This window comes from Chlamydotis macqueenii, chromosome 17 (assembly GCF_036417535.1).
Source record: "Chlamydotis macqueenii isolate bChlMac1 chromosome 17, bChlMac1.mat, whole genome shotgun sequence".
NCBI classification, from domain to species: Eukaryota; Metazoa; Chordata; class Aves; order Otidiformes; family Otididae; genus Chlamydotis; species Chlamydotis macqueenii.
In genome coordinates this window covers 930,416-950,852 of record NC_141572.1, presented here as the reverse complement: position 1 = coordinate 950,852, position 20,437 = coordinate 930,416, and the positions used below count along the sequence as shown (strand labels likewise).

Here is a 20,437-nt window from a genome sequence, read left to right as displayed (position 1 = left end):
GAGCGGCTGCTGTGAAGTTATTACAGAAGAAGCTGCTGCAGCTCTTCGAAAAGCAACAAAGTGGGCACAGTCTGGTCTGATAGTTAGTGTTGGGCCACCCATAGAAACTGTTAATCCAGAAACTACCAGTGGGTTGTCCACTGGGGACAAAAAGAAGACTGCACAAACATCTATTTGCAGAGAGAGGAATTCTGAGCTTGCCAGGTAGGTTACTTCAACTCTATACTTAGAGTCTAGATTCTGCTTTTCTGTCTACCGGTATTTGTGTTGCTCTAGAAAATAATCTCAATGTTCATAAACTTCCCTTTTTTGTGCTCTATATTGTTGACAGTTGAAGCTTCATTTTCCTCTCTTGTTTTGAAATTAACGGGCAAATTGCTTTCTCCTCCTGTACAGGACAGATCCTGTGAGGCCGTTCATTAGCGGCCACGTTGCAAACAGCATGGCGGCAGAGGTGATCGCTTTGCTGCATAGCTTGTTGATGGCACCAGAGTCAAACGCGGCTCAGATATGGACAACAACTGCTGAAAAAGTAAGCAAACAGAACAGAATGACGGCTTTGATGGTGTTCACACTTCAGAGAACTCAGAATATTTTGAGTTATATAATTCTCTTCAAGAACAGAAAAAATTCTTCTGAGACTGTGTGTGGGCTGAAGGCTTGAGGTGTTGGTTTTTGTTTGATTTGTGCTTTGAAGTCGTTCTCCGGTATTTTTGCTTTTGTCTTTAGGTTCTGTCTCGGGCTCTGATGTACATTCCACAACTTGGGAAATATGCAGAGAGTATTTTGGAGAATGGGAGCAGCAGTGGAAGGAAACTTGCCAAACTTCAAAGAATTGCTCGGCAGGCAGTAGCTGCCCTTTGTGCTCTGGGTGGCTTTAAGGAGACAATTAAAATAGGTTCTGAAGTTCAGGTAATTCAGCGCCATTCGCATTCTGTATCTTAAATGAGAATCGGTGCTTTTGCCAATGTTTTCCCTGCATTGGCGTACTTGTGAAGCGGTGTGCAGATTGCCTGCGTTTGTGAAGCCGTTGGAGGAGACTTGTGAAGACTGCTGTTGTGTGTTACTCCTGTTTCCTAAGTACCCAGCTCTTATTGTGTGTTGAGTTGTTGTGTGGTGTTAAACACTGTGTTTCTTGTTTGTAAAGCCTTAAATCTTATGCAGACCTTCTTTGGTTGTAGGTTTTAGGTAAAGGCATAGCAGGAAGCATTGGAGTGGTGGCATCTATTAACGAACAAGAAGGTATAGCAACGGTCAAATTTCCACCTGCCAGTATAGACAGTAGAAAGACCTCACAAGCATCAGACACGTTAACTATTCCATTATCTAGACTATGTGTTCCAAGATCTGAGGTACGGTAGTTTTAAGAATCCAATATTAAGTATAATATCAATAATTTGATTTTTTTTTTTTTTTTTTTAATCACAGCGTACTGGCAATTAATCTGTAGCATGTAAATAGTGTCTTGTTTGAATAAAGATTATTTGTAAAGTTTACCTCATTTTAAGGGTATCTTAACAATATCTGTGTTTAAGTTCTCATTCACATTGGTATTCGTCTTTTGGTGCTTAAAGATGTTCCATTGCATGTTGTGTTGGATTTTTTGTTTTGTTTCTGTGTTTGGTTTGTTTTTTTTTTTTGTTTGGTTGGGGTTTTTTTTGAGTGGTGTTTCATGCTGGTTTTGTGATAGTACAAAATGAGAATTAACTCCAGGTAATAAAATGCCCTCGTTTCTTAGAAACTAACTACTTGAATTTAACTTTTTACCGTGCCCCCCCCACCATCAGGCATTGCCTCTTCATAAACTGTCCATTACTGAGAAGGTAGTACAGGCAGTCCAGTCCATGTTGCTTCCTCAGGAGGGAAGTCTATCTATTCACACCTCACTTCCTGCAACAGGAGATGGCTCAACTCCAGTAATGGCAGTGGTCCGGCTTCTTGCTGAAATAAGAACCAGGTGAGTCATTGGTTTTTATGCAGCACCTCAGTCTGTTCTGACACCGTACACAAACGTTCAAGAAAATGGCATGGGTTCTTGTTTTCTTCCTCTGTGGGTATTGATATGTGACAGCAGGAGACAATGCAAAGAATTCTTGTTCGCTTCATTAAGTGCGTCTAGTGTATGGATGCTGTTAAAATGAGCACCAAAGATAAAGTGCCCCTGTAACACTGATAATGCGTTGAGGAAATGCTTCGTATAAGTAAACGTTACCAAACAGGGGGAAGCTGTCATTGTGGAAATTCCAATGAATAGCTAAGCAACCAGACAAAGAAGTAGATCAGTTGGTGTGCTATCTTTTCAAAGTCTTGAATTCAATACCTGAAAAGACAACTTTGAATTCAGCATATTCTTTTTGTAATGCCTTAAACGTATTATTTTTTTTCTGTTAAGAGCATGCTTGGTGATGGCTCAGCTGTTAGAAGACAGCTCATTCTGTGAAGAATTCATTCAACAGTGTCCAGCTGCTGTAGAAGTTCTTAATTTGGTAGCACAGGAGTGCAGCCCTGGTAGGTATTCAACACCTTCTTGCAGCTTCATTGTTGTATTTGGTTCAGAGACATAAAGGCTTTTAAAATAATGTCAGCGTTTTATCCTCCAGCTACTTGGAGTTTATGATAGCTAGAACAGTGCAAAACATCTTGTCATAGTTACAGAGCTGCTAATGTAAGAGTAGCTAATGATCAGATGAAATTGTTTAAGCATTAGGCATAGTTAGGCTAGAACATGATTGTACTGTGTGTCACAGAAGATGCAAGTAGTAGCTCTCTACTACTATGCTTCTGAACCCCCTCCACTTTTCTTGCTTCCACTGTAACCTTCTCTGTACTCCTTGACATTATCATTTATGTGTTTTCTTTTGTGACCTTTTTGCTGTTTTTTTGCAATACTTTCTTATATTTCTTGTAATTGAACTCTTGATTACCTTCCTTCTTGTTTAAGGATAAGCAGTGAGCCTAGCAGAACTCTTGGTTCAAGGGAAAGTTTTAGGAACATGTCAGAGCCTTTCAATGGAAGAAAAGTCTGAAGCGAAGGATGTGCTAGGGTAGGAGCTAGGTGGATTTCAGTATGATCTCCATATATGGTATACAAGGGAGTGTACTGATTTTTTGATAGCAGGCGTAAGTTCTTTTGACTTTCTGCTTTTGCTGGGTCGTAAACTTGCTCACTAAAATGGACTTTGTGTCTTAATTAACGGAACAATGTCTTTGCTAACCGAACTTCAGTTAAACATGAGGAAGACAGAGGCTTGTATACATTAGATTTTGTCTTTCATTTTGTTGATCAGGTAAGTGAAGCTATTTGAATAGATATCTTAAAATGCAAATGTCCTATTAAGATTGCATTGTTGGACTCCAAGTAACTAGATTTGCTTGGAACCTCATGACTTGGTTTGCTTTGTTGTTACAGGGGAGAGGCTCCTTGTTGTTGAAATGCAGTGCGAGAGGTTACGAATGCTGTATCGTGACTGCGCTCGACCTCCGCCTCCTCCACTCCAAGCAGACAGAAGACAGGTGAGTGCAGAAAGAGTGCTGAGTCCTCTGCCCCTTGCAAATGAAACCAGCCACTGCGTGCAGCGGGTCTGCCGGCGGTGTTGGGCCAAAGTGGTTGGATTTTTATTTAGGCATTTCATTTAATGTGAATTTCTGTAATGGGATGTGACTTGCTGTGGTTGCAGTTGTGGTAGTTGTATTTGTTGTATTAAACATGCACTTTCTAGAAGAATGTGTCACTGGATTTTGGTAGATGATTTCAACTGTAATTGATAGAAAGAAATGCTGTGTTCCTGTTTGTAGCCCAAGGAAATCACCTGGAGCCCATCAAGAGTGTTTCCCCCTGTGCGAGCATGCATGTTTTCATCGCATCTCACAGCTGTGACCTTCTTGGCTGATCCTAGTGCAGGTGGGGGACTCCCTCGGGGTACATTTATCTATGCCACTTCACCAGTTCCAGTACAGGTGAGAACTCACGAATGTGCAACAGTTTGTGTCATTTAATATTCAATAGTGCATGAAAAGAAAAAATATATATATATTTTACCTGTATTTTTAAAATATATATATTAAAATTATTATTTTTATTTCTAGGCACCATCATTTTACTGGGAAATTGAAATAGTTTCCTATGGAGATACAGATGATGACACTGGACCAATAGTTTCATTTGGATTTGCTACAGAAGCAGAAAAACGGGATGGTGCTTGGACAAACCCAGTGGGCACCTGTCTTTTTCACAAGTACGTTGGAGATGTACATCAAAAATCACGGTCTTGCTCAGTACTTTTGTATGCTCCTTGAGGAGAAATGTGAGCATGTTGTACTTGGCAACATGTACGTTTTAAGTGCAATGTTAAAATTATGAACTGGGCTATCTCCTTGTCAAAATAAGGAGAGTTGTGTTGCCTTTTGTCAGTACCATAGCTACCTAGACTTCAGCTGGTAGGGAGTTGTAATCCTTATTTGTTTCAGTGCTCTCTTTAATTCTCTTCCTGTGTTACTTCTCAGCAATGGGCGAGCAGTGCATTACAACGGTTCCAGCTTGCTGCAGTGGAAGAGCGTTAGACTGGATGTGACTCTTTCTCCTGGTATGTAAGGGTACAGTTAGCTTGCTTATCTGGTAAATCAGAAAATCCCCTAAAGGTGAGGGAAGCAGTGGATGAGAAAAGAGATTAAATCCATGTTCTTCTTTTGACCGTTATATTTTTCTACAGGTGATGTAGCAGGAATCGGATGGGAAAGAACAGAAGGAACTCCACCCCCTCCAGGGCAGCCAGCTAAAGGCAGGGTTTATTTTACGTATTGTGGGCAGCGTCTTGGGCCGTATCTAGAAGATGTCTCTGGTGGAATGTGGCCGGTTGTCCACATTCAGAAAAAGGCAAGTTTTTAACGGAAATATGTTGCTTGATATATATTCTTTGAGAAATATTAAAAACATTATATAAGAAAGTATTGCTTATCTGTCTATTAAAAAGCAGAGCGATCATTTTTTACCTTTAATGAGTTAGGTTGAGGTATTCCATTACCCTGCCCCGGTGCATGTATGTTTTGTAATTATTTGGCACTTTTTCTGCCCGTTAGCACACTAACATGCCGCGGGCTCAATGAGATAGCATTACTCTGTGCTAGTAGCCCTTCTATTAGTATTCCTTCCCAGCAGTGACCTTGCTTCAGAGTATGCTAGCCAAGTATGCTGTATCTTTAAGCTAGAAAAAAAGGAAAGTTCGAAGTTTGTTTTTAGCAGCTTAATATTTTCCCTGCTGCATCCAGTCTTATAGCTAGCAATGCTGGGAAAACGATACGGCATGGAGATGAGATAGCTTAGCCTTTGGGCTGAGTTATTTAAAAAGAGCAAAGAGAAGAATCAAAACAATCCACAGCTCATCTTAAACCTTTGTGTGAATTTTATTTCAGAACACGAAGGTCCGTGCTAACTTTGGATCTCGCCAGTTTGCCTATGCTGAAGGACAGGCTCACAGGAATGCTGCTGATCTCTGTATTGACCTAGCTGAAGAAATAAGTGCCAACTTCGAAGCGTTGCCTTTTGCCATGGCTTCTGATAGTGACAACGATGCTGGCACCAGCATAGCTTCTGATCCTGGGACCCATGGACCTCCGTGTAGAATCGCTGCTGTTGCTACGGCTCAACAACGTAAAGCGATGATTAACATCTTTGTAATTTCTCCTGAAAGAGATTTTAAAATCGATTAAATAGCATTTAAGCACATCCTGACTGCAGTTCTTAGGTACTGCCTAGTTAGGTAAAGCAGTACAGCAAGCATTGTCAAATACGTGCTTATTTGGTTCTAGACAAGGCAATTTAAAAAAAAAAAAACAGAACTTACTTTGATCTTCCTTTATGTGGATGCACAAATTAGTCTCAATTAATGCAACTACAATGATAAATTATTTTATTAGGGCTTTGAATACAATAAGATGTTCTGGTTGATTGAGTCAGCCAATTGGTTACGCTATGTCAAAATGCGTTACGTTTCCACAGGCTGTTTGGAGACTATGGAATGCAGTATACCTCCACAGCTTCATGGAATATTGTTGTATGCCTTCCAGTGCGTTATGATCTCATCATTTCCATGTGTGTTTTTCAGAATATGACAGTGACACATCTTGCCATTATAAAATGGAACTAAGCTACGAGAACTTTATCACATCAGGCCCCGATCCTCATCCCCCTCCTATTGCAGATGATGAAAGTGACGACGACGACGACGATGATATTCCCCGGGTGAGGAAGAGGCAAGCTCTGCCTGCTGTAACTTGTATTCTAAATACGAATCTTGTAATGCAGATTTTTCAGTTTTGCCACACAAGGGTTTCCCCTACTTCCTTAAGGAAAATATAGCTGTTGTTAACTTTTCTGTCTTTTTGGTGTTCTAAATAACTTTCGTTTTTGTAGGAGGATCACTATGCCCTGCTGGTTAAAGCCTGGGAAACTAAAGTTTTCCCTACAATTAGAAGAAGATTCCGTAATGAGGCTGAGAGGAAGTCTGGGTTGGATCAGATTAAAGGAGCTTTACAGTTAGGTATGGCTGTGTTTATTTCCATGCCCCTTTTTTTAGTATGACGTGCAATAAGCGTGAAGTTAACACCTGTGTTTCTTTTTTGTGTTTTACTGTATTCAGGGCTGGAAAACTTGAATTAAAGAAAAAAAAAAAATCACTTGCTGTTTTCATCAAGTGCTTAGAATTTGGTTTGTGGTTGTGATTTTTCTTTAACACATTTACTTAAGTTGGCCTAATTAAGTGGGGAAAACTTGCATTAGAAATAGTGGCAGAATTTGTTGTACTGTTGTAACGTGGATACAGAATTACTTCGGAATGATAGCTTGGGAAGTAATTATCTACATGCATTTTCTGTCTACGACTATATCAAGGCAAAATTTTTGAGGAACGCTTTAGCAAAGTAAGAATTGTGGGCCCTAATGAGAAGCATACAAGTGTGTCTCAGGAAAGCTCCACTCCCTATCTATTAGCCTGACTGAAAGAATATTTAAGTAATTAGCTCATTTGCTTATGATGTTAATGAGAATAAGAACTTTATTTCCAGTGGCTGGGGAAAATAACTAGCACTCCTTTCTGTCTACCAGGAATGGTTGATATAGCGCGACAAACTGTAGAATTCCTCTACGAGGAAAATGGTGGCATCCCAAGAGACCTCTACCTTCCTACTATCGAGGATATCAAAGATGAAGCAAACAAATTTACAATTGATAAAGTACGAAAAGGTAAAGTCAGCAAAAAGTATCTTGAGGGGAAAATAAAAACTAAGGGGCTCTGGCACTTGTGATCTACTGCATAAATTGTCAATCTGAGGAAAATGCTGTACATCAAAAATTGCATTGTCCCTTTCTGACCAGGTCTCACAGTGGTGACTCGCTCTCCTGACAGTAACAACGTTACCAGTAGTGCTGTGGGAACAGCTTTACCCAAGTTTGCTATTCGTGGGATGCTGAAGACATTTGGTCTTCATGGTGTTGTTCTGGATGTTGATTCAGTGAGTAAAGATACATCGGGGGGGCTTTTTAGTGTATCACATTAAACATCACACATCTCTGAGGAAATAGGATTAAAGGTACTAAACTGCTTAGAATGCTGATTTGGTGCTCTCTTTGAAGGAGAGAAAAAAAAAAGATCATCGTTACTGTGTTTACTGACAGTGTTGGTTTGGGTGTTGCAGGTAAATGAATTGGTACAGGTAGAGACGTACCTCAGAAGTGAAGGAGTTCTGGTAAGATACTGGTATCCTATTGACATGTTAGAGAGGCCACCGGCTGGCTATAGGAGGACTGCAACCAATGGATTGGTTACCCTGGATAATACCAATATCCAAATTCACAGGTAAAAAAAAAAAAAAAAAAAAAAAAAAACCAACTTTGTTAGAAGGCATTTTTATTACTGACTTGACCTATAGCATTTCCTATAGTACAGTTATCTACTACAGCCTTGTTCTGAGCACTAGTAAACTTCTGAATCTTACTGTAGTTGTTGGATTAAAGCTGACAAGGTTCATTAAATCTTCGTGTTTTAATGGGTGGTAGTGGGTTTGGATTTTTTTTCTCTTTTTTTTTTTTTTTTTAATAAAGGAAATTTATTATAATGGTTTTGTTGGAAGGATTTTACTCAGTCACATGAAAGTGTTTTTATAGGTGCTGGTCTAACATCTGCCTTCCTTGAGGCTTAGGTTTCTTGTACCATCAATCAGTTGCTATTTAAAAGCTCAACAGCTCTTGACTGACTTTGTGGACAGTTGGCTTCTAATTCAGGTGCCTTCATTTGGTACCAGAATTAGATGGACTGAGTGCTATCTTAAGTAAGCAGGAAAGATTTGGTCTACCTGAACCTCTTAAATAAGAATAAACTGGGTATATATGTTTGGATTCAGCGGCAGGTTGCTGGATGTGGCTTACTCTAAGTACGATGAAGCAATCTTATGTTTTGTTGCTTTCTAGAGAGCTTTTGCGAAGTGAAGCTTCTCTGGCCAAGCTGTACTGCCGCATGGCTCTCCTCAATATCTTTGCCCCCAAATCTCCACATATGTTTACTCGGCTGTTCCACATTCCTGCTATCCGTGATATCACTCTGGAGCACCTGCAGTTGCTATCCAACCAACTTCTTGCACCACCTCTTCCTGGTAAACACTAACTTTTATTACAGCTCTTTTTTGGTACAGTAGTTTCTGGGGACAAAAAAAAAAAAATCAAAAGAATTTGGCACTTATTGATCAATTAGTTAATAATGATGGGATTTGAAAGAAATGTCTCAATGGACTCCTGACCTTGGTGGTAGGATACTAAACTGAAATTCTTGCTAATGATCTAATTAAAAGTGTTGGAGAGAGTTCAGAGGCCCTCCTAAGATTCCATTCAGTGTGCTTCTGTCCTTTTGTCATCAGTGGGCTTCTGTTTATTGTGGGGAGGGAAGTATCCACATGGGATACTTGTAAGGAATTGAGAATGTTTTATAGTTTGAATCCAGGGTAGTAAAACTAAATGCCAGTTGGGTCTCAGTTTTCAAAATTCAACTCTTCTTCATTTCACAAAGTGGTTTGTCCTTTTCCTACTGGAATCACAGATCTGATTAGAGAATGTATGTGCTGAATCATGGAAAAGAATCTTTGGCTAATTCAAGTGAGTGTTAACGAAGACAATTATTGTGACAAAGCTGTTCTGCATGCGAAGAAATGTGTGTAACATGGCTGGAGCATAAGGAGGAAGTAGGAAGTGCTAAATATAGGCTATTAATAACCAAAAGTAATTACTGGAAAGAGTCCTGTTGCATCGTTCAATTACTCTGAAACTTGGCTACCTCTAACAGATGCCGCATTGTAAAAGATCCTCTGCAGAGTACAGCACTACTTTGCATGGCTTTAAGATAATTTTACAAGCTTTTGTTTAGTTTTTCCTCTTTAAAATATGTCTCATTCAAGTCCTGCTAATACATACAGTTTCCAAACTGGCGTTTTGGTGACTTGCCCACTCCTTTGTGTACTGCACTTTGTCTTTCTTTGACTTTTCCCGTTAGCTCTAGAATGACAGCCATGAGATGTCGGGGCTTGTAACCCACTCGGGGCCACTCAGAAGCTGGCTTGTTCATGTATAGGGAAAGCTTGAGACCAGATAAAGCCGCTGTCACCTCATCTAGAATGAGCAGGGAAGAGAGCGCTTCTGGTCCCTTGTCCTCATTGTATTTACGCAGTAAATTGCAGTATGCCTGCCTTCGAACGTGGGACAAAATGTGGCAGCTGTCAACCCACAGCTCTGTCTGTATGGCAGGCGTCCGTACGGATTGACTTAAGGCAGGTGAAGAGTACAGCTGGCATTTAGAAGGGCCATCCTGTCTGCAGCCAACCATGACGGGGTGCAAGTTTGGTCCTGGGAGGATCCTTTCTACTGCTGACCTTTGGGAGGAGGTTTGCACTTGCTCAGGAGTGAAAGTGGAGGCTTGTAATCTTCCAAGTGTTTTGAAATTTCTCTTTCCGCTGTCTGTTTCACAGGCTACATAAACGCGTTGAAGTGATCTCCCAATTTATCTTACCTTATTTGTTATTACAGATGGAACAATCAGTTCAAGTTCTATTCTTTTGGCCCAGTCCCTGCAACACTGCATCCATTCCCAGAGCTGTGCTGCCACAGACCTCTTCTACCAGGGCAATTCACAAGCCATCAGAGAGTGGCTTACCGTTGCCATTACTCGGACACTGCACCAAGGAGAGGAGAGTCTGTTAGACCTCACTAAACAGATCTGCTCCTTTTTGCAGGTAAAATATTTCGTAATGTTTTGTGAGCACTGTTGTTTTCCTTTGTGAGGAGTCCTTGCTCTGTGTGCGATCCTTCCTTCCCTGATGCTGTCCCTCACACTCTGGATGGATTGTGTTCCTATTCTGGTCACAGTGGGCACACTGAGAACACGAGCAATGGCAATACTCCGGGTCGTATTCAAATGGAGGGGCCTCACACTATATCATTACTTACAATGCTTTATCTTTGTTGGAAAAAAAAGAAGAGGGAGGTGGTTTGCTGTTGATGCTGTTTGAGGGCTTTCATTGTGAAATGCTGTGTTACAGACGGCACCAGAACAGTTTCCTGCTGAAGAATTCCCAATTTCAGAATCCAAAGTCAATATGGATGTTAATTTTCCTGGGGCTGCGTTTGTGATTGTGTCCTGTAAGGAAAGTCAGTCTGGATTCCGCAAAGAGTAAGTAATTGAGAAGCCGAAAGTGAGCCCTGAATATGCGCTTTTTTTGTTTGGTTGGTTTGGGTTTTGGGTTTTTGTTTGTTTTGTTGTTTTGGGTTTTTTTATTATTTAGATTTTTTTTTCTCTTCTCAGAAACTCGTTTTCTGGGTGATGAAGTGAATGCCACAGAGTGTTTAATCTTTCTGTGATTGGGTTGGGATTTGTAGTAGCTAGTTGCAGTCTAACCAAACTGTTCTTGCTCACTTCTTAGTTCATCGCTGTATAAAGCTCCCTGGGCTCGGGTGCTTGTCTACGGGCTTGGGCACAAAGTTAAAAGGAACGGTCAGCTGAACCTCATTGAAGCTGTGTGCTATCCTCGAGATGCCTCTCCAACCAACACAGGCCTGACGCCTCCCCCAACAACCAACCAGTACCCGGCAGTGATCACTCCTACAGACAAGGTCCACATCAAACTAGGTAAAAAAAAAAAAAACGACAACAATAAAAACCCCTAAACAAACACTCAAAAACCTTTTTAACTGTATTCTCAGCGAGATAAGCATCATCATTGCCTGTGGAGGAGCTTCCTGTATTGTCACTAGTCCTGCCACGGGTTATGACAGTGTTTTTGTACAAGGTATTAGGGAATGTGTCCTAACAGAAATATGCCATCATTCTTAACCAAACAGACATGGGTTTATAAATGCTGAAAGCCGCCTGACTATGGTTTTGTTAGTTCTGTTACATCTGTCAGGATCTTTGTTGTTTTCCAATTTCGTTTTCCAGGAGTTCGCAAAGCAGTGTTTTTAATATTTTTACAGTGTTCAAGTTGGTGCTTTTGCTCTTTGAGGTGCTGTGTTGCAAGTGAAGATTAATTAGTTTTTTAGCTTTTGTAGGTGTTTGTAGGACCCTTTAATACACAGAATAATATATGTGCAGTATAGTAATACATAGGTCATCCCAGCTTCTCAAGCAAGAACAATCATTAATATTCTTTTTACCGTTCCAGCCTAAGGGAGAGACAGTGTGATTTATTTAGAGCAGTGAAGGTGACTGAGCTGCAGTAGGCTTTTAAAACTTTCCAGTGAAGATCCTTAAGTTCTTTTGCTGAACTACAGCATCTCTGATGTTTTTGTCAATACTGATCAGACGCATCATACTACAAATAAATGGTTTTTAGATATATGTGTTTAGATATGGAACAGAACTATTTTTAGCCTGTACGTATGTCATGTAAACAAAATGTTATCTGTACTTTTATAATTGCAGATTGTATCAGCACATCATTGTAGATAAACATTCCTATTTGTTTATTACAAAGTACTTAATAGAGAAAATTCTCACAGCATAAATTTAGCCTCAAAAAATCTTAAAAGATACGATACTACTCTTGCTTTACAAATGCCTGGAGTCTTGCTAAGTATTTTCTTTGACCTTTTTGCTTAGGAGTATCTCCTCCTCCTGGAGCTGTGCTGGTCTTGCATTCTCTTCCTCTTGAATTCCCCCTGGCAATGGCGTTCACAGAACAGCTGTTAACTTGGAAATTGGAAGATGGGGATGGAAAATCAGAAGATGAACTCGATACTATTCCTGCTTCGGTTCTGTTGCAAGTAGTGGAATTTTTAGGTGAGAATGCAGTATTTACTTAATAACAAGCACCAGTAATGTGCTGGTTCAGATGGAGAGTTTAGGAACAAAAAGAAAAATTACAGTCACAAAGTATTTCTGAGCCCTTCCATTATATTAACATTTTTTTTCAGACTGCAGAAATTTTCTGTTGATATGCACTTCTTGGAGTAGCCTTCTAGCCTTCCTGTCTTTTATTGCTGACGTACAGGCATTGAACAACCTTTTCTTGTGCTTTTTCAATGTTATTGTTGCAACTTGTGTAATAAAGCTACTTACAGTGTAATACTGCTGACTGCCATGTCTTGCCTTCCACACACAGGGAACTTTCTCTGGACGACTGACATGGCAGCGTGCGTGAAGGAATTGATATTTCATCTCTTGGCTGAGTTGCTCCGCAAAATTCACAGTCTGGAGCAGAAAAAAAGTCCAGCAGGGTTGTCATCATCTATTGCCCTTCAGCTAAATCCTTGTCTAGCCATGCTTATGGCTCTGCAGTCAGAACTTCACAAGCTGTATGATGAAGAAACACAAAATTGGGCGTCTGGAAATGCCTGCAGTGGTTCTGGTGTTGGAGGGGCTGACCAAGGAAGATTTTCAACGTACTTTCACGCTCTGATGGAAGTCTGCCTTGCAGTAGCAGAAGTAACCTTACCTATCAATATGAGTGTAACAGCTAATGTGATGTCTTCAACAAGTGCCCCAAATCTTAGTGACTCTTCTTCCTCGTCTTCATCTTCCCCAGGGCAGACACCACAGAGTCCAAGCTTGCTGTCAAAGAGGAAAAAAGTCAAAATGAAGCGGGAAAAGACATCATCTTCAGGCAAACGGTCTTCCTCCAGAGCAGCCGAAACAGATGCTGCGATCCTTAGTATAGGAGGAAGCAAGCCTGAGGATATGTTGTGGTTTCATAGAGCTCTGACTCTGCTAATAATTCTCAGACACCTAACTAAGAAGGATCCTCAAGGGCTGGGTGTGACAAATGATGCTGTAGCAGATGCGTGTCAAGCACTGGTAGGTCCCACAGCTCATAGCCGCTTGCTTGTCATTTCTGGAATTCCAACCCACTTGGAGGAGAGTACTGTCAGAAGCGCAATCAGAAAGGCGTGTAACGCGCATGGTGGTGTCTTCAAAGATGAGATCTACATTCCTTTGCAGGAAGAGGATCCCAAAAAAATCAGGGACAAGGCGGAAGGAGGAGAATGCAGAACTGAACTGGAAAAACCAACTGTTTCCAGCAGCGCAGACAGTTTGGATATCAGCAGCTCCAGCAGTGTCACACCTGCCATGAGCGTCAGTGCTTCAGCATCTACGAGCCAGGCTTCCCTCTGCAGCTCGCAGGGAATATCTCGGACTGTTAGTGATATCTCAGTGGACCAGTTTCAAGCTGGACTGGAACTGGCCATTCCACCAGGATTGTTAGAACCACATGTTGTTTCCAGCCAGGAGAGTTTGGACCTTTCACACTGCAGTACTGGAAGCCTTGGGAGCCTTGGCAGCCTTGGGGAACCACTTGACAACGTAGAGACAGCGTCTGTGTCTGATGTTGGATCAATGTACACAGTCACGTCTCTGGACAACCAGCCGCTCCTGTCGCGGCCGATCAAAGGATTTGCTGTAGTGGAGGTAATAGCCTTCAGTCAGGAGAGGGGGCCTTTTGGGTCAGTTTTTTCTGGAAGAATGCAATCTGATTCTAGTAACTTTTTTTAAACCTCTGGCTTTAAAAAGTACTGTACTTCTTGTACTTTGTGTGTAACGCCATGATCTGATCGTTAAGGAAAAAGTGTACTATGTGTTTTCTTCTGTAAAGATTCTTCTGCTTGACTGAGGCCACAGTTTGAATGAGGCAGAGTTAAAGGTGCCGCTAACAAGGTGCAGCTCGGAATAGGTTATGGGTGCAGAATAAATGGATGTCATGTGCATGTGAGACTACGGAAGCTAGGAGTTTTCACCTTGGACAGAATGGCTGAGGACACAGAACTTTATTCTCCGTTGGCTTTTTCTGTGTCATTCACAACCTTAGAAGTGTTTGCTGTCTCTCCAAGGACAGAGGGGACCTAGTAGTGGAGTTACCAGTTGGAGGTTTAAAACAGAAGGACGTACTCTTGCGTGTTCCAGGTTGCAGAGCTCATTGCCACAAGGTGTTGCGGAAGCCAAGAGTGTAAATGAATTCATAAGGATTACACGCATGGAGGATTGGTTTGCAAATTGGTAGCTATTAAGCACAGCAGTCAATGCAGCCCTCAACTTAAGAAATCTTTAAACTGCTGATTTCTGGATGCAGAGAGAATATGTAAAGGAAAAGATCTATTCATTTCCTCTTTCATGTAACTGTCTTGAAAAACTTGCTGCTAGCTGTTGCTGGAGATTAGTTCAGAGATAGATGGCCCTTTGGTTTGACCCGCAAGGCAATTATTTAATGTTTAATGACTACATTTTCCCATATTTTAAACCACGTGCAGATTCCTCTCTAAAGTTGTTTTAGAAGAGATGATAAATTTTGTTGATGTCTGGTTCCAAATTAATTCTTAAAAGTGTTGTGGGTGATTGTCATTGATGCCAGATCACTCCAGATTTTCAGCTGTGCGCAAGAACCCTCTTGTTACACTAAGTGCATGCGGCAGGTTTATCAGGAGCTTGCAAAAGCACAGCCATTTCTGATGGCTCGTGAATGTAGAGAGGCACTTTTGCGTAGTCTTGGATTCCCTTCTAGAAGAAAATCAGCTTATTAAGATAGAAAATCTGCAGTTGCTCTTCTTAAGCTGTTAATTGACGTGAAGACACCAGAGTTGGAATAAACCATGAAGTATGTATAGATAGCTGTCAGCGTATTCGCATCCAAACCTCCTCCAAGTGTGTAGCTGCTCTGACAACGATGCGTGGTGGTTATTCTCAGAATCAAAGGAAGTTATTGTTCCGCTTCCCAGTTTCTGTAGCTGAGACTTCAAGCCCTGTGCTAATTTAGATATTTTCTTTCTCAAGGGAGAAATGAATCAAGGACAGCAGAGTTGTAAATAATGACAGGTTACCTGTCTGAAACTTTCAACGTTCTCTGATATTTCTAAGGGCTGTCTCCAGGCTAGGAAATTAAATAGCTGGTTCAGAGCTGTGCCTGATTAACTCACAGCATGCTGGTTTCAGTGGGCAGGTGTTCTTAGAAAAGATATTTTCTAGGCTGCAGCTGGATTCTGATATCAAATTATTGATGTAGAAGAATGTTAGAAGACATGCAATACTGATTATCCTCATGGGGAGAGGAGAAAGCTTAAGACTCAATCGTATAAACGGAAGTTAATTTGTTTTGTCAGAATTCCTGTTAACTAATTTAATTATTTGTACAGATAAGGTCCAGAGCCAAAGTAGAGAAAATCCGAGCCAGTCTGTTTAATAGTAGCGATCTCATTGGTTTGTCAAGTCCGGATGGTGAAGATGAGCTGATGGAAATGTCAACTGAAGAGATTTTAACTGTTTCTACTGTAAATCAGAGTTTATTTGACACACAGGGGAGCCCAGCACTAGAAGATTATTTCAATGATAAGTCAATAAAAGGTATGTGGTTTTCATATTGGCAAATACCTCAATTGTGCTGGTTTTTTTGGGACGTACAGGGGTCAGATTCTCCATGCTGATGTAAATTCAACATGACTCACTAATTGATGGGTGACAAGGAGGGGGAGCCAGGGAGTAATTTCACAGCAAGTTTCCTGCCTCTCATCAGTTGGCGAGCAGCTATTTGCAATCTGAAAATATCCTCACAGCTAATCGAACAGGAAAAAAAAATCCCCAAACAAACAAAACCACAAAAAAACTCCCCACCAACTCAAAAAACTAGAGACTGAATAGAGACTAGACTACTGGTTCAATGGATGGGTGTTGGTGTGTACCTACACAATGTAATTTTTACATTGACATTGTAAAATATCTACTTTTTAAATTACCACTACGGTCACTCAAATAGTAATTACAGTATGTGGCCAAAACAGGAGAAGGCATTCACTTCTCTGTCGTAAATGGAGTGTTAGAGTGCAGAGAGGTCAGGTCTGCTAGCAGAATTTTTCTAAGTGATTTTTCTCTCAGAGGAAGTGGCGTGTGATACAATACTTCAGCTGAATGCAGAATGTTTTTTCACGTTTCAAATTCTAAACAGTTGTCATGGTATTTTGTACTATACTGGTTTTGGTCTTTTTTTTTTTTTTTTTTTAAGGTGAGAAGTTGGTCCCAGGCGCTCGGGAAGTCCTCACAGAAATATTTAAAAGCTGCGTCCATTCTGAGCAAATGCTGAGCCTAACTCCAGCGAAACCCATTAAGGTTGCGGATATCTATCTTAGTAAAGAGCAGATAAATTCTCAGACTCCTGGAAACCTTCTTCATGTGTTCTTCACAAACGTCCGCCCTCCAAAGAAGGTGCTAGAGGACCAGCTTACTCAGGTAGCGCTTTGAAAACTGTTTTCAGCATGTTTTTGTGTAACTCAAAAGCACTGGGTAATTATCCGCTTTCTGTGTTGGAAGATTTTAAGGAAATACGGTGTGCCTAAGCCAAAATTTGACAAGAGCAAGTACAACAAGGCAGGCAAAGAACAGCATCCGGTGAAAGTTGTGAGCACCAAGCGCCCAGTTACTAAACCACCTACAAAGGAGAAGTCCATGCTCAATAGTGTCAGGTCAGTGTGTTCAGCACTTTGACAGTTGTAAAACATTTGATTTCTATTTAGGAATCTAGATTTTTATTCCCTCTTCCTCTGTATTTCCATGTACTGGTTGGAAGAAGATTATAAAAGACTCAAGGAATGTCTTAGTTTCTTGAACAGGTGAAAAAGAACTTCTGTCTAACATTCACTTTATCCCTTAGCCGAACGGCCCTAAGTGAGAAGAAACCTACTGTAAAGCCAAAATCTCCTGAGAAGAGCAAACCTGAGGAGAAGGACCCTGAAAAGTCTCCCACAAAGAAACAGGAAGGTAGGAGCTGTACAGAATTTTTCTACACTATTACATCGTAGAAAGAAATACATTTGTTGTATTGGCATGCTTATATGATGTCATGATAGATTTGGTTTGTCTTTGTTTTTAATGAGGCTACCTTGATTTTTTAAAATAGTGATTTAAAATGCTGCTTTTATTTGTATATTTATAAACCTGGACTTACCAATGTAAGTGAGAGCGAACTATGCTCATGCAATTCATGCGACAGTGTGCGTAGGCCATGAGTACATGGGGTAGAGAATTGACTCCCTAAGAGGTACAGTTTCAAGGCTTTTTTGTACAGTGGGGAATTAGTATATCATGGGGTTGAACTAGGTGGTTTTAAGTTGTGTTTCTCAACTTATATGGGAAAATTACTAAGTTACAAGAGGAAAATTGGACGAAAGAGAAGCTTCAGATGCCTCATGACTAGTGTGTCCATGGAGGAGACAGCACAGCCGTGCCATGACAGGGGTTAGTTCCAGGGTCTTGCTATTTCTTTCACCGATCAGGTGGAAGAGTGAATAGGCAGGAGCTTGGACTCCGCTCTTCACTGTAGGAAATGCCAGGTTAATTCAGAAGAGGGGAATTTCAGCATTCAGCCAAGTGTGGGTCCTCGATACTTAGATGCGTTGGTGGAGCTGTTCCAGAGGGCAGCTGCGGGATTTGTGTCCTTGAGAGGAAAGAATGAGCGCCATTTGCTGAAGGCCAGATTGGACCTGAAGAGCATGATGCTTAGAACTACTGCGGAAACGAGCCCTGGTGGGATGGGTAAAACCAGGGGGAGGCTGGCAGGGAGCCACCTCCTGCCGACTGTTTTCCTGTGTGCTGTGCAGGCGTTGTAGTAAATCATTAACTGTTCGATGGTTGTGTCTTTGCTGTCAGTTCCTGAGGAGAAGTATTTGACACTGGATGGATTTCACAGATTTGTAGTTGACCGTTCTAAACAGGATATCCGTAGTGTGTGGAGAGCTATTCTGTCCTGTGGATATGATCTACATTTTGAAAGGTAAATTTTGCAAATCTTTTTTTAGAGGTGGTACTGATTAACACTTTAAAAAAACTTGATGCCAGATGTTCCTGCTCCAAGTATCTTTAACCAATTACTAACATGCAAATACTTTAACCAAATACTAACATGCAAACTTCTGTCCATGGCTGCAAGGCCTGTAGAGAATATTATTGGTCGTTTTCTTAAAGGATACTTTAAGAGAGTCCCGGTGCTGTCAAAATGCAGGTTCCTGACTTTCTTGTGCACAACACAGCTTAGAAAATCACATGCCATACTGTCCTTCGTGGCTTCCAGACTATGTAATGAATTGGGCTGATGAGAACTGGAGATCCATCTGGCTGTCTCTGGTTTCCTTCCACAACAGTGTTCTGTTCTGTGCACTGGGTAATTGTTTAAACTGGCTGTTTTGTTACTGGATCGGTAGTGTAGAAGAGGGAACGGTTACTTCCTTCTTAATATTGTGCAGAAAGCAAGTCCCTTAAATGAATCCTCCTTCTCTCCCCATCTCAAGCCACAAGCTAATTGCCACATCCCCTTCCCCTATATCTGCTTTAGAGTGTAAAGAAGTAAGCAAGCTTAATAGGCAGTTCCTTTTTTTCTTATTATTTAGTAACAGTGAGGCAAGATAGGTGATGAATCAGTTTTTATTCTCCAACTGTAATTTTTGCAATGAAACAGCTGTGCTTAAGAAAAGGGGAGAGAAGCAGAACAAGCTACCTGGTGTTGCGCCCAGCATGCTCTCAGTCAGCAGTATTGCACTTGGGTTTCAACAGGTCTTAAACCTTTTACATTTCAGGTGTGCCTGCATCGATGCAAGACATGCTCAAAAAGCGTCCCGGAAATGGACGCTGGAAATGGACGTAGCCCTCGTCCAGTATATCAACAGGCTTTGTCGTCACCTTGCAATCACACCTGCACGACTCCATCCCCACGAGGTTTATCTGGATCCAGCTGATGCAGCAGATCCCAGAATTTCCTGTCTGTTGAGTATGTATAGATTGGTAGTGCTCCTGAACGACCTGTCAGTCGCCCAGGTAGTCGAGACGTTCCTTTGGAGGCTGCAGATTGGAGCCTCTGTGGGCCGAGGAAACGCTGAGTCTAGGTCTTCTCTCTCCTTGGCTGTGCTTGGGCACTGTGCTGCCTTTGGCAGCATTGTTAGAAAAATCCTGCAACTGTTCTCTGCTCTCCCAGCATACCTCCTAGATCGGGCTAGAGCGGGAAGGTATCTGCTGAGCTTAGCTTGTAGGGGAAAGGAAGGTTGGATTTCAATTCTGGACCTAGGCAGACTTTAGTCACCTAAACCTCGTTCTAAGCCCTAAGTTCCTTTAAGAGGGTCTCCAGATAATGCAGATTCAGTGATGATGAAAGATACTGGACTCAGACACTTGAGATCCAGGAAGGAACCTCACAGACCATGGCTGTTCTTGCATCTTCAGCCCTCTTGTTGATATCCAGGGATAAGGAGGGGCTGCTTTAGATGGAGGCTTGCGTGGCTCCTGGACTGAATCTGCTGGGAAGATGGCCTTTGCAGTAGGCAGGGAATCTCTTTTATCTCTCTGACTGGATATTTTCCACCTCAGGTGTTCCCGTTGAAAGTCTACGCCTACGGTTTGCACTCCTTCAGTCTCTCAATACAACGCTGGAGACGTTCTTCTTGCCGCTGGTGGAGCTTCGGCAGACCGAGATGTACGCGAACAGTATTGCTGCCTTGCTGCAAGAGGCCAAAGGTCAGTTTGTCAGGGAGCGTGGCTGTTGCCTGAAAATGTGCACTACAGCCCACACTGGATTTCTTTGCAAGTTTTGCAGGACATTTCAATAGGTGTGTACATGTGTCAGAAAGGAGAAAACGGAGGGGAGAGGGAAAGCAAGATAGTGAGTGGTTTCGGTGTGGTAACAAAGGCTCACTTGCTTCCTTCTCAGCCCGGTAAGCTGGCACGCAGCCTGAAGCGACAGTGAAAAACCAGCATTAACCCACGGGCACTTCTCAGTGGGGGAGCTTTTTCTTTTTCTCGGTTTGTTTTTTAAAGGCGAGGGGCATTATTCTTGCAGGTAGTTAAGAGACACGGTGCACCTTTCTTGACCATGGAAAGAGTTGGCCCATCTTTTGTGTCTGTAGGTGGCCTTCATATGTGCCTTTATCTTCTTGGGGTTACCT

The 20,437-nt window shown here is 41.6% G+C and overlaps 1 protein-coding gene across 3 annotated transcripts in view; it reads left to right on the top strand.

Moving 5' to 3' along the window:
* Nucleotides 1–20,437, top strand: part of HECTD4 (HECT domain E3 ubiquitin protein ligase 4) — a 75,155-nt gene that overhangs the window by 46,048 nt on the left and 8,670 nt on the right. For all 3 annotated transcript variants that reach the window (XR_015260489.1, XM_086761907.1, XM_086761906.1), the window contains exons 39-68: nt 2–204; nt 397–532; nt 730–912; nt 1,182–1,352; nt 1,788–1,957; nt 2,393–2,508; nt 3,410–3,513; nt 3,796–3,957; nt 4,087–4,235; nt 4,504–4,583; nt 4,710–4,873; nt 5,410–5,647; nt 6,102–6,238; nt 6,410–6,536; nt 7,100–7,237; nt 7,370–7,506; nt 7,690–7,850; nt 8,462–8,643; nt 10,064–10,269; nt 10,576–10,706; nt 10,957–11,162; nt 12,132–12,311; nt 12,634–13,937; nt 15,653–15,860; nt 16,516–16,739; nt 16,821–16,972; nt 17,161–17,267; nt 18,156–18,279; nt 19,079–19,269; nt 19,863–20,009. Coding sequence is in view for 2 of the 3 variants with exons in the window: in XM_086761907.1 (XP_086618033.1) it covers nt 2–204; nt 397–532; nt 730–912; nt 1,182–1,352; nt 1,788–1,957; nt 2,393–2,508; nt 3,410–3,513; nt 3,796–3,957; nt 4,087–4,235; nt 4,504–4,583; nt 4,710–4,873; nt 5,410–5,647; nt 6,102–6,238; nt 6,410–6,536; nt 7,100–7,237; nt 7,370–7,506; nt 7,690–7,850; nt 8,462–8,643; nt 10,064–10,269; nt 10,576–10,706; nt 10,957–11,162; nt 12,132–12,311; nt 12,634–13,937; nt 15,653–15,860; nt 16,516–16,739; nt 16,821–16,972; nt 17,161–17,267; nt 18,156–18,279; nt 19,079–19,269; nt 19,863–20,009 (5,938 nt within the window). In the remaining variant the exon portion in view is untranslated. The remainder of the gene's footprint in view (nt 1; nt 205–396; nt 533–729; nt 913–1,181; nt 1,353–1,787; nt 1,958–2,392; nt 2,509–3,409; nt 3,514–3,795; nt 3,958–4,086; nt 4,236–4,503; nt 4,584–4,709; nt 4,874–5,409; nt 5,648–6,101; nt 6,239–6,409; nt 6,537–7,099; nt 7,238–7,369; nt 7,507–7,689; nt 7,851–8,461; nt 8,644–10,063; nt 10,270–10,575; nt 10,707–10,956; nt 11,163–12,131; nt 12,312–12,633; nt 13,938–15,652; nt 15,861–16,515; nt 16,740–16,820; nt 16,973–17,160; nt 17,268–18,155; nt 18,280–19,078; nt 19,270–19,862; nt 20,010–20,437) is intronic.